This window comes from Haliaeetus albicilla, chromosome 2 (genome assembly GCF_947461875.1).
Source record: "Haliaeetus albicilla chromosome 2, bHalAlb1.1, whole genome shotgun sequence".
Classification (NCBI taxonomy): domain Eukaryota; kingdom Metazoa; phylum Chordata; class Aves; order Accipitriformes; family Accipitridae; genus Haliaeetus; species Haliaeetus albicilla.
In genome coordinates this window covers 36,040,577-36,053,410 of record NC_091484.1, presented here as the reverse complement: position 1 = coordinate 36,053,410, position 12,834 = coordinate 36,040,577, and the positions used below count along the sequence as shown (strand labels likewise).

The 12,834-nt window shown below is 44.9% G+C and overlaps 1 protein-coding gene across 6 annotated transcripts in view; it reads left to right on the top strand.

The window, feature by feature from the left end:
- RBMS3 (RNA binding motif single stranded interacting protein 3) overlaps positions 1–12,834 on the top strand; it is a 733,333-nt gene that overhangs the window by 266,291 nt on the left and 454,208 nt on the right. The window contains exon 1 of one of the 6 annotated variants that reach the window (XM_069770870.1): positions 5,313–6,127. The exons of 2 other annotated variants lie outside the window; for them this stretch is intronic. In XM_069770870.1, the coding sequence (XP_069626971.1) occupies positions 6,053–6,127 (75 nt within the window). In that variant the 5' untranslated portion in view covers positions 5,313–6,052. Of the gene's footprint in view, positions 1–5,312; positions 6,128–12,834 lie in introns of those variants that run through there. 3 more of the 6 variants (XM_069770910.1, XM_069770862.1, XM_069770892.1) reach the window with 3 other exon arrangements.

The following is a 12,834-nucleotide window of genomic DNA, read 5'->3' as shown; positions in this document are numbered from 1 at the left end:
AGAATTTTCTCCCTCTGAAATCGTACCACATCTAATGCTGGTAGTATTAAGTTAATATGCTGCAAGAGTGAAGTGGCCTTTGTTAGTCCTCTTACTGTTTGGGGGTTTGTTTGTCCTTTTTATCCTAAGAGTTTAGACTCAAGAACAGATGCAATATTTACTAACTTGTCATGTGGAGCTGCTATAGAAAATACCACCTTTGAAAGGCATGTCATCTAACCTGTGCAAAATCCTGGTGTTTTCTGAAAGCCCTAAATTATTGATGTGGGATCCTAGTTAAGGGTACAGTGGTGATACGCTACAGACGATGTTCCTCTCCTGTTTCTTCACATAGCATTTCTCTGCCATTGCCTGCTTTTTCTCCTCATGAACCTCCACCAGAACTGAAAGGAAGTACCAGCCCTTCTCCCTATCAGTTGTATTTGCTTTGGACTTTACCATGCGATGAGGGTCTGTAAGGAGAGAGCAACCCACCGTTCTTTGTGACAACTAGGGCATTGCCGCTGACTGGTCATGTTACTTAATTCTCTTCCACATCACAGAATGAATTAACGCTTGCCAAAGAATTCTGAGGTGCCTAGGAAACAGACGGTAGACAAAAGAATAAGAATATTTTTTACTTTGGTTGTATCCATTAACATCTGCAGAAAGGACTCTTAATGCATAACTTTGGGCTGTCTGTACAACTGGCTGCTGGTTTTATTTGCTTGTGCAGGTAAGAGAATGTATCAGATGGAAAACACAAACAATTTGGTATCAGTGAATGTTCACTGTTGTTCACTTTTTCCCAAAATTTTTCACTCTGCTGCTGTCTGTAGATTTCCTTTGGGATTGGGCCTTTATGTAGAAGTAGACCAATGGAAATACCTGAGCCATAGTATTAAGATAGAAGATGATAAAGGGAAAAACAATGAAATCTAATGACAGATAGATGGCAAGCCTTTGCTGTTGTCCCAAATCTCATACATTAACTCTTTTAGATTTACTCTAGGCCATCTGCAGCTCTGCCTAATTCTAGATGTCATGGTGCTGTGATGGTTAGTGCTGAAGAGCAGAGAGCAAACCTGGCTGATTTTTCACGCAGGTGGGGGAGGTGTGAGTGTGTGGGGAAAGCCACTCTCAGGGGTGTTTGGTCTCTTGTGAGAGGAGGACGTCTGAAAAAGGTGGCATCCCCCACCTCAGAGAGATTTTGTCCATCCCAGACACTTACAGCTGTCGTCGTTAAGCTAAGTATTTCGTTCCTCTGTGTCTTTTTTTCCCCACCTCCTCCACGGTTATCACATGTTTTACTGATGGTTGCACCAGGATATATCCCTTGTTAGAAATTCAGTTAGCTATCCTTAGGCAAATCAGCTTGATAAATGAACTATTAAATAGCAAGTCTCTGTGTCCATCAATATGGTTTTAAGGTACCTGGACTGAAGGAGCTGACAGATCTAGATATAAAATCAGTATTCTTCTTGTAACCCATTGTAAACAAGCTGTCAAGCATCACTATGGCCTCCTTTGAAATAGCTTTAATGAGTAAATAGAGAGAATAAAAGCAGAGAGACAGTGTCAAAAATGTAAGCCCAAGATAATTGTTGTTCTTTTTTTTTCTTTAACCTATTATATTGCTTTAGGTGGTGGTAGCTGTATTTCTGCTGCTTAACAAGCAAATTTTCCCTAGTCCTGACTTAGACAATTTTGACATAATTTTGTCAAAAGTTAATACTTCTAGAATATGTATTGCTGCTTTTCAAGAGGAAGGAGCTAGAAAATGCTTGAATTGCTCCCTGATTCTGACACCCATGTCTTTAGAAGATTTTCATAGGATAGGTAAAAAGCTTAGTCAAAAAAATCCAAAAACCCAACCAAACAGAAGTGTAAGTACAGTTGTATTTTAGCAAATGAGACCCCCTGAATTATGTTCTTCTACTAGCTGTCAGCTTTTTTCTTTTAACTCACTTTATGTGAATGAAGAAATCCGTGTTTTATGAAAGGTAAAAATACATCCAAAGAGATGTAATTTCTGTACTTCAGGCTGCTGGGAGAAGCATTCTCTTTTTTTTCTCCTGTCAGTTAACTCTGGGTTTCTTATCCACGGCTTTGGTTGTTGCCGAGTTAATATCGTTTGGCGCCTGCCTTCGAATGTATTTGGCTGTCTGGTTTACAGTTGATCTGTTCCCATTTATTTTATTTCATTTCTAGATTTCCCATTGCAGAGATCCTTGTTGCTCGGCTGTCTGGTGAATCTCCCCCCAGGTCGGTGACACCAGCAGCAGCAGCGCCTTTGCAGGTGCACTGGGACTTGGCTGCCTCGCTGGATTCTCGCGAGTGGGCCTGGCTTGGGCTTGATAATGAGCCTCCAATAGGAGGAAAAAAAGTTGTGAAGTTTGCTCGCTGTTGCTCACTGGGATCGAACAGCTTGTCTTTTCTTTTGAGGAACATTTATACTTAACACTCGGTAGGCAAACTGCTATTTCAGTTTGCAAGTGGATTCGGTTATTCAAATGCACAGGCCAGAAAATGAAGGGGATTCTATTTAAACAGTGTGCTCCCGAGTCACAGATGATCTTTTTGATGTCTGTATTTTGCAAATGGAAATTTTCCATTTTCCAGCACTAGCATTTGTTCAGAGGCTGTGTGCTATCTAAATCTGCTTTTGTGGCTGTTCATTTGCATTTTTGCTATGCTATATTGCCTCCCGTTTTCTCCCCTTGGCCCCCCACTCTTTTATATTGAATTCCTATTTTTGCTGCCTCTGCTCTATCTTCCATCTCTGAAGGCTCAATCATGCAAGGTGCTGAGCACTCGGAACAAACGGCAGAGACTGCTCAGCCCCTCGTCAGGATTATAGCTGAAAAGGGAAATCCAGACCATCTGCATATGTAAGACTTTTGCTGGGAGAGAGCAGGAGGAAGGTGGAGCTGTTACCCACGCAGGTAGCAGCCCGGCTTCTCCTGCAGCTCCTGACCTTTTCCTACTGGCGAGAACTGCTGGTGCTACTGGCCCGTGCGTCTGATGGGGGTGTGTGGAAGTCTTGTGTTGAAATTTTATGCCGTGATGTGAAATACTCACAGTGGTCAGGTGGCATAGCCAAAGTGGTCCTTCCTGGACTTAAAATAACGGCCACAGCAAACCTTGCATGTTCAGATAGATCTCTTGGTCAGAATGCGTGTTTTTCTACTTTCTTAGTATTTCTTTTTTATTTCACCCTCTACACATAGGTTCTTTCTTCCCCCAACTCTGGTTACATCCACTTCTACAAGCAAACTGCTTAGCAAGAAAAACTGCGTTAATATCCTGAGGGAAAAGTGAGAAGGTGGGGAGAGAAGCACAACAACTTAATTCTGGCAGTTGAAAGAACAATCTGAAAGTTGTCAGGCTCAAAGTATCACGTACCGTCAAGTAATCACTATTCACTTCTGCAGATACCAACCCTCAAACAGTCTATTTCACCCTCGGGGAAAGCAGGGGGGGAGAAGAAAAAGCGTAAGCAAGAGTATCATGCGCTACCATGAGAGGCAGCGTATTTAAAGCTGAGCAGCAATGTAAACCATAGGGCTGGGAGCTGGGAATTGCAGGCTTCTCCTCCCATGCCCGTCTTTCTTCTTCATTCACCTCTGCTCTGAGCTTCCGAGGGACTGTGCAGTCCTGGCCAGCTTGGACTTCAGTAGGAATTGAAAAGACTCAATAGTTTACCCAACCTGGCTTAGGCAGGTTTGGAAGCTGGCGCAGCGGTGGTGCTCCATGGGGCTCCTCTGGATGGGCAAGAGCGACCGGTTAATGCCTGTGCAGTGCTCTGGGAACAGAGCGCTCGTTTTGCCAAAGTTTTTCTCCTGAAATGGGCGGCAAATACCTGTGCAAGCGCGGCGTGTTGTTCCCACTGTATGGCACACGACTGGTACCTAAATACCAATAATGAATAATTACTACTGCCTGGTGATGAAAGCACAGTGTATCTGTGCATACTACACAGATACATAGGCAGTATTTTGAGCGCGCCTACGCCTTCCCACGCTGCCCGTTTCCTTCAGCCGCTTTCTTTTGCCTGTGAACTAACTGGCTATGGGGCAGTTATAGGAATCCGTAACAACAGCCTCTGCTTACGAGAACAGCAAACTGCCAGAGTAAAGCGTGATATTTCCATGTTCCTGTCATGTGCAAGCACGTGCCCACAAACCAAAACACAGCTGGCAAGTCTAATTTTAGCTCTACCAGCCTTGAGAAGTGTCCCTTTAAAGAAATTCTTTTTATAATTCTTTTTTTTTCTGAAGCAATTTGGTTGATAATACAGCAGCTGACAATCCTGCTGCAATACTACCGATGATTTAAATAAGAACAAAAAGAAAGTGCTGCCCCACATGTTCCCCCCCCCCCCCGAATTTATAAATAGGCAAAGCCACTGTAGAAAGGCCCAGGAATCTGATGACGTGTTAAAGGAGCAAGGGATTTAAAAACGGAGAAACGCTGGGATTCGTGCACGAGAAACATTTTGTCATTCACGCACTTTTCTTCCTGGTGATTTAGAGTCCTGTTGCAAGACATCCTCTTCTTCGCGTCTTTCGGAGGACGAATATTTGGGACTGCTGTGCTGACGCGGGGCCGGCGCGCCCGGGGTTTGCGGCAGGTGTGCGGCTGGCCGCGGGGCGTGGGTGCCACGCCTGGCCCTCACCTGGGCCCGGGGGGCTGCGGGGGCGAGGCCGTGGGGCGCGCTGCCGCCGCGGCCGGGGGGGCCCGGCCGTTTTGGGGGGGGAGACGGAGCCGTGGGTAACTTTTGTGGCACTGTGGTATTTTCACGCGTGTGGCTGAAGGCACCCGTCAGTCAGGCCGGGCGAGTTTCCTCTTCACCCTCTTCCTCCATTTTGTTCCAACTTTAAATAAACCAAGTCTTATATAAGCGGTCTAACAAAGTATGTATTTAATATGTCTGGCCCCGGGTCGCCTCTCCGCGAAGTGCCGGATGACGGCACGGAGTAGTTTTCTGAGGGGGCCTGGGCGGGAGGACGACGACTTCCCTGCTCGGCGACAAGGCTCCATGACCTTCCCCTGCCTGTTTCTTAAAAAAAAAAAAAAAAAAAAAAAAAAAAGGCGTTGTGGGGCTTCTCCCCCGCCCCGCCCCGCCCCCGCCTCCCCGGCGTTAGGATTTCCCGAGTCCCACGGCAGCTTCTCGGCGCTGCCCGCTCCGGCGGGGCCGCGGGCGGCGGGGCGCGGGCGGCCGCGGGGCCGGGCGGGGCGGAGCGGGGCGGGGCGGGGGCCGCGGCGGCGGCGGCGGCGGCGGCGGCGGGGCGCGGGGAGCCGCGGGGGCGGGCGGGGGCGGCCGCGCGGCCTGCGCCGGCCTCCCGGGGGAGCGGCGCGCCGAGGTCCCTCCCACCGGCGGCGCGGCGCGGAGGGGGTTTGAATGAAAGACAGGACGAGCCCCGAGCACCATGTCACTCCGTGAGGGAGGCAGCGGCAACTAGGCTGGGGAAGGCTCTTCCCTCCCCCCCCTTTTTTTCTTTTCTTTTTTTTTTTTCTTTATTTTTTTTCCCTTTTTTTTTTTTTCCTTCTTCTTCTTCTTGGAAGGGGGGCGGGTGGGGAGCGAGAGGGGAGGGCTCGAGAGTGGGGCGAGCCGAGGAGAGGACGAGGAGAGCGAGCGAGCGAGCGAGCGGCTCTGCGGAGGTTTGGAGTTGCACTGTCTTCCCGGCTCCTCTCGCAGGACGTTTCCCTCCCGAGCCGGGCAGCGGGCACCGCCGGAGGCACGCTGCTGCCAGCGGGGGAGGCGGGCTGCTCCGCCGCGGGCAGCCGGGCAGGGGGCTTCCACCCCCCCCACCCCCCCCAGCCCCGCGCACCCCCGCACACCACCGCCCCCCCGGCCAGGCGCACACACACACAGACACACACACATATATGTGCGTGCGGGCGCGATTTTGGCCGCGCTGGAAGTAGCGCGCGGTAGACGGCGAGGAAGTCTCGGCAGCCTCCTCCGTCGCCCGCGCTGTCAGGAATAGCGGCGTGAGAGGAAGACAGGCCCCGGGGCACTACACCCTGCCGACGAGTTCCCTGCGCCAGCCAGAAGGACTCCAGCTACATGGGCAAACGCCTGGACCAGCAGCCAATGTACCCCCAGTACACCTACTACTACCCCCACTATCTCCAAACCAAGGTAGGGGACGGCGGGGCCGGGCGCCTGGCGGGCGATGGAGAGCGGAGCGGCGCGAATCGCGGGCTCGCCTCTCCTCTTCGGCGGCTTTCCCGTCGCTTCCCCGCGTTCGGTGTCACGCAGAGCCGGGCTGGTCGGCAGACAGACAGCGGGCGCGGGAGAGGCAGCAAGGTTACCGCCTGCCCCCCCCCCCCCCCCCGCCTTTCTGTCTTTATTTTAATCGATTTGTTTATTTATTTATTTTCCCGAGGGCTGCTGGCGTCGGCTAATTCCTCTTATTGTTTGGGGAGACCGGTGCGGTTAACGCTGTCGTAACGGCGGGCAGGTAGTGCGTTCGCGGTGGCACGGGATGAAGATTGCTCTGGACAGCATCAGGCACGCAGCGCTGTTTTGGTGGCTCTCCCGGCGATCTCTACGGTTTATTCGGAGCTTAAAAGCGTTTTGCTGTTAGAAAAGCTGGCTGTGGCGGCTCAAACTTTTAATCAGCTGAGGAGGAGATGCTGCGGAGCTCGGAGCTAACCGACCGTAAATCTGGTGGAGTTTGTTTCAGTGCGTTGCACTGCTTTTAATATTTCATTAAATACTGAGGATGATACAGCTGTACTCTGTTGCATTTAAAAGGTCTGGAAATAGAGGGTAGCTACTTTTGGAGCGGACTCGTCCTTTTTCTTTCTTCTTAATAATTTTTAAAATGCCAGCAGGCTGGAGAGCAGGCCTGCGTCTCCTACAGAGGCTGAGGGAAGTCGATGCTACCTGGCCATGAGTTAGTTAATTAAAGCTTTATTTTTCTAATGCCATTGTGTAATAGTCTGCTCTCTGAAAAGATTTCCTGTGTGACCAAGGGACAGCAACAAAAGAAGGCCCTAAACCGAAAGTTTGCAAACCCTGTTAGGACACTATATTTGGGAAAAAAAAAAAAAAAAAAAAAGGGAGAGGAAAGGAAAAAAAAAAGAGGGGAAAAAAAAGGGGGGGTAAAAAAAAATACTGTTCTGAAGTCTGACCTCACAGCCACAGATTAACAGTTTCAGTCAATAAGCAAACATCCTTTGGGGGGGCAAAAACAGGCACAGTGCACACACGTGCGTACGGCACTGCACACACATATACGCATCGCGCTCCTGTGGCAAATTTAACACATGGGACATCTGACGTGTGCATCTGTGTGTGGTGAAGTGCCACGGGGGAGGCTGACTTCTCCAGACTTTTGGTTTGAAGCACATTGATCTGGCTGCAGTTCTGAAAGGATAAGTTATATTTCCTTGTTAATAAAATTACTTTCCCGTTAATGTTTATAGCCTGACTGCTGCATTATATAAATTAACTAATTGTCAAAACTGTGATTCAGGCTGGTTGGAGTTGTGATGACACCAGAACCACTCAATGTGATTACAGCCTTATAATTCATGGCAGGGTTACCTCTCACTTCTTCGCTCTGCTGTTTCTTTCTCTGTATTGTACGGATTTTTTTTTTTTTTGCATAAAATTTAGCCTTTTTTAATTTTGTATTTGGGAGTGATTTTTATTGTTTGTTTTTTTTTTTTTTTTCTTCCTTTCAAGGTCAATCCAAATTGCATTTTACCTCTGTGACCATTTAGTGTGTATTGTTGCTGTTGCAGCAGCAGCCCATCACTAGCTTGACTGCAATATTGCCTATAGCTTTAACTGTTTGGGGGATTGGGGGACGCAGACTGATGCTATTCCTCAAAACCTGGCAAGCCAAGGACATGAAACAATTGATGGTGTTTTTTTGAAAGAACAATAGCCTCGAGTATTGGAGGAGAAATATTGGACATTCCATGCCTTTTACTCACGTAGCTTACATTTTGCCAGTCTTTTTTTTTTCCTTTTTTTCTCATTTTTCTCAACTTTGTAAAATAAGCTTTTTGAGGAAATTAACCTTGTATTTGAGCTTAAAATAGTGACAATAGCTTTTCCGTACCTTGGCTTTTTTTTAACCTGATGCTTTAAAAAATAAATTAAATGCACTTTTATAGCCAGTATATAAAATTATCAACCCTGTGAAAAGTCATGTGTGTCTGTCTTTGCACACGTGCATTATTACTGTAAGGACAAGTAAAATTTCAAATCGGTGATACATTTTATATGGCATTAATTTTTCTTGTTTTCCTTGCTCCGCAGTTAAGTGCATACATCAAAGCTAAATAATAAACACATATACACACACCTATATATACACACGTACAAGTATTTCTCTTCTATAGACCTTAAGAGTTTAGCGCAGACAGGCAGCATCTGGATTTTGTTACCTTAAAGCTAGCCATCAGCTTCTGGGACATTTTAAAGCGGTTAGATCCATTGTATGTCTAAAGCTAATAGTCGGGTAATCAAATAACGTTGTGGTGGAGAGCTGTATCTTTTATCATGCCTATTGGAGCAACACATATTAATAAACCCCTGTACGATTCCAGCCATCCTGTGAACTCCAGCTTTTTATTTTCCAAAAACTACTCTTTGTACTGAGCATGGTAAGATTCAGCTCTGCAGAAAGAATGTGTTTTTATGCTCATAGTCATGCACGCTGAGGGGGGGTGCATTCATTTGTAATTAAGAAAGAAATTCTGGCTTTTCTTATGGCATTTGCGTACAGCTGGTGAAATGCAGAGTGGCATTGTGTTCAATGGGCAAAGTTTGGAAATTTGTGTTCCCTAGCATATTTGGGCGAAGCACTGGTTTTGCTTCGCTTGTTTGGTGAAGTTGTCTCGGTTCTTCTCAAAGAAGTACCACGTTACTGTACATCACGCCTTTCTCACGGGGGAGCATGGAGCTGCGCAGGATCTCAGTCAGTCTACAGTCCGTGTTTGTGTCTTCTAACATAGCTAGCGTGTTGTTGTGCAGAAATGGTGTAAATGAATAGCTATATGGGTAATGGGATTATAAATAGAAAAAATGGATTCCATATGTTTGTCTGGTTGCTTTAAGTTTTTAGTGTTTCGTGGCCTTTTGTGGAACATGAAGCATGCACTCTTATTATTCAATTTACTTGTGCTCCTTCATTATCAGATGCCACCACCGAAGCTAAAACTTTAATTGCAGGTTTAGACAAATGCGTTGTCATCCAAAAATGAGAAGGGGTGTGTGTGGGGGGAAAGTAAATTTTTAAGAGACAGTTGCAAGGAATTTAGTATGTCTCTTAAGGACAAGCACCGAGTCTGAGGAAAGACGTAACCTTATTTTTCTTGTTTTGGCATGACGCTGACAACTGCAGTTTGAAAGTACAGTGTTGGAACTTCTTCGGGCAGATCCTGAGAGCAGAGTCCAGTTGTCCTAGGAGTTTATTTCAGAGTAAACTTTTTTGGTTACTGTTGTAATTGAAGTATAGTCTTCTCTTGTTGCTGCAAAGAATATTGCATGGAGGTGGTTCAGCTCATGCATATCTGATGAGAATCTATAGGAGCTTTTTATTTTATTTTGAGACGTTAAGTGAGATTTCCTTAGTTGCATCCTTGCTGATGGCATAACTACTCAAACAACTGGTTTACAGGAGTATGTTGCAAATTGTCACATATGAAATGATAACAATGCCAAATCTTGCATCGTGGTCTGAATTTCTTTCTTTAGTTTCTTGCTTGCCAAAGCAAATTCTTTTCTCTTTGCTGTTTTGCACAGAGGAAAACAAAACTAGGCACCATGAAATATCACGTAATGATATGAAAAAGGGAGAAAAAAATATTAACTGAACTATTTGAATATATTTGGAAGTGTCTTTAATTTAGTAGATGCTGTGTTTTATCTTTGTCCTCTGCAGCTGGGGTAGACCTAGCGCTGGGGTAAGCTTTCTCTCCAAACGCTTTGCTGAAAAAAGCTGAATTACTTGGCTAGAAAGGAGGAGGTGCCACAGTTACCTGCTGACAGGAATTGTTTGGTTTACGATCACTGTACCTGCATTTGGGGTAAAAATACGCCAGTTTAGCAGCTATTTCCGTGCGGTTTGCTTTCATGCATTCTCCAGATATTTCCTACCTATTAGTCATGGTTCGGGTTTGGTAGTTTAAGTCTCATGGTGTTGACCCTCCTACCCAGTTAGAAGGCTGAAATACCTCAAACAGAGAGGTGGTGTTTACTGTAGTCACGATACCTCTTCATCTCTGGTTGCCTGATGCACATATGAACACATGCAAAAGGAAGAAGTGTGATTTCCCAACACCTATGTAAATAAAATCCTGTCTCTGTGGATGTGAAAATTGTGCAGACTGGCCCACGGGCAAGAGTGGCTTAGTGAGCATGTCCGTGAAGTGACAGATACGTGCCCCAGCTGAGGAAAAAACAATTGGGAAATTCAAACAGGTGTACTCAGAAGAGTTTAAGCTTGATAAAGTAATTTTACAGGTACATGTCTGGGCGTGTGTATGTGTTTTGTTATGTTTCCTTTTGCCATTTTTAGGGCACAAAGGAATTGGGGACCTCTTTTAGTTCCGTGCCACGAGCATGCCTCCCTCCTTGCTCATTTTAGAAAGCGTATTTTTGGAATTGGCGCAAAGCTCTTGCCTCTCTTCACCTTGTACCTACCAATCCTGTGCTGTTTTGTCACTCACGTTTCTGTTTAGCGAGTTTACCGCATTCCCCACTTTTGGCCATCTGGCCATACAGAAGGCCTTGAAGAAAGCGTTCCAGATACAGAGATGCCTGACAGGGCTTCTCTGGCTGGTAGTGTTCAGATTGTGTTTGGTGCCTGGTGTGAAGCAGGGGTCAGGTGTAAGGAGTAATTCATCAACCACACACTGATTTCAGGCTGCATTTCCAACCATCTGCAGCTTGGATTGCTGCCAGAGCTCAAAAGTCTAGCTGGAGCCCATGTGATTGTGCCAAAGTAAAGGCAAACACTTGCAAATAGAGAAATGCATTTCTAGGAATGAAGTTCGTTCGCACTTAGCCCCTGTTTGATTCAGTATGTCGCAGCATGTTTTAAATGCTTCCGAGAGCTGCCCAAAAGAAATATGAGTTCGTTTAAATGCCATTTAAAAATATTTAAGCCTGGCTGTAATTTTGACAGTAATATTAATATCGAACTCTAGTATTTTGCCAGTTGCTTTAAACAATAAGGAAGATAAAAGTTATGTTCCTCTGAAAAATGCAGAAATATATGAACTCGTTTGTTTTCCATTACTGTTTGCCATCTATCCTTACATGCGTGGAGAAAAAATACTTTTGTTGCTGTAAGGGACACCAGGATATATATTAAAATGATGTTGAATCTCTTGGTTGATCTTCCTTTCATGTGTTGCCTCAATGTCTCAAAGTCTGTTTAAATTACAAAAAAAAAAAAAAAAAAAAAAAGCCCCCCCCCAAAAACAAACAAACAAAAAACCCAAACACCAAAACTGTGGGAAAGTTAAAATTCTTTTTTTCCCAAACATTTGTGTATTACTGTGTCTTATGGAGATTTATTTTACAAGCAGATATTTTACGTCCATAACAAAAGATGGAAGTTACAAGCATTTGCCAGATTAGGCAACATAGATCTTTCTGTGGCAAATGCAGTGTGTTAATAGTTATAATTTAGAATGCCTTATACTAGGTGCCCCTTTAAAATAAAGTACAATGCTTCAGAACTGGACTGGTTTGGTTCTTAATGCATGGGGGCCTTTCAGAGTAAGCATGATGGTATATTTGCACTTTAATTCAAGTCTCTTGGAAAAAATCATCAGACTGTCAGTTCTTAAATTTCCATGAGTTAAAAACCAGATAAGAAAAGATGCCTTCCAAGTAGGATGCCTGAGTTCATTTCAGGTCTTGCTGTAAGTAGCCTGGATAGTGTTCCCTTTGCATATAATTGCAGGCAGGGTTTTTTAATTATTATTTTTGTTTGGTGTGGGGGAAGTGGGTTTGTCACTATCTACACTCCAGGCAGGGACTTTGAGTTCACTTGCAAACAACCCCATTCTGGAGTGTCCAGGAAGAGAAGCAGATTTTAAAAAATGAGTGGGCTGTTTTTATTTTTTTTTCCTGTTTTGTTTTTCTTGAAGAAAAGCCTTTTAATGTTAGAAATTTTATGTAGAGGAAAATGGTTAATGTGTCTCCAGAACTTGCTTCCAGTGCTACATTAAAATTGTGTTTTGTAACAGTCTCATCAGCTACAGCTGTATGTGATTAAATAGTGTAATATCAAAAGCATGTGTGAATAAGAGCTTTTATGATATAGTTGTTCCATACCAAAGACTGCAGATGGGCAGAGAAGGGAGACAGAGAACAGGGATTTACTCAGATATTGTCACAGCCTATATTGTGAGTGTTTGTGTAGTGATCGTTTCGCAATTGCTTTCCCACTTGTACGGGCAAGATTGAGTGATGGAGGGAAGTTTAGAAGTAAACACTTTTACACAGAGAGCTACTTTAAATGTGCAAAGTATCAGCCTGAGAATGGTGTCTGCTGATGCAGAATGACATACCAATATTTTAAGTAGCTGATTAACAGTAATATTATTGAATAGAAGTTATAGTGAGAGGGATCTGTGCTGCTTCCTTTGAAAAATCAACGAAAGAGATTCACTTGTCTTCAGGAAGGCAGAATCAGGCCCACAAAGCACATGCTGTTCCCCATGGCAAAACCAGGACAGCTGAACAATATGCAGGTTTAAAAAAAAAAAAAAAATTACAAAAGAAACAAGAACTGTCTATCAAAATGATTCTACATAGTACAAGTGGGTGAGGACATACCTCATATGATATTTAACAACATTTTGGGTTTTCTG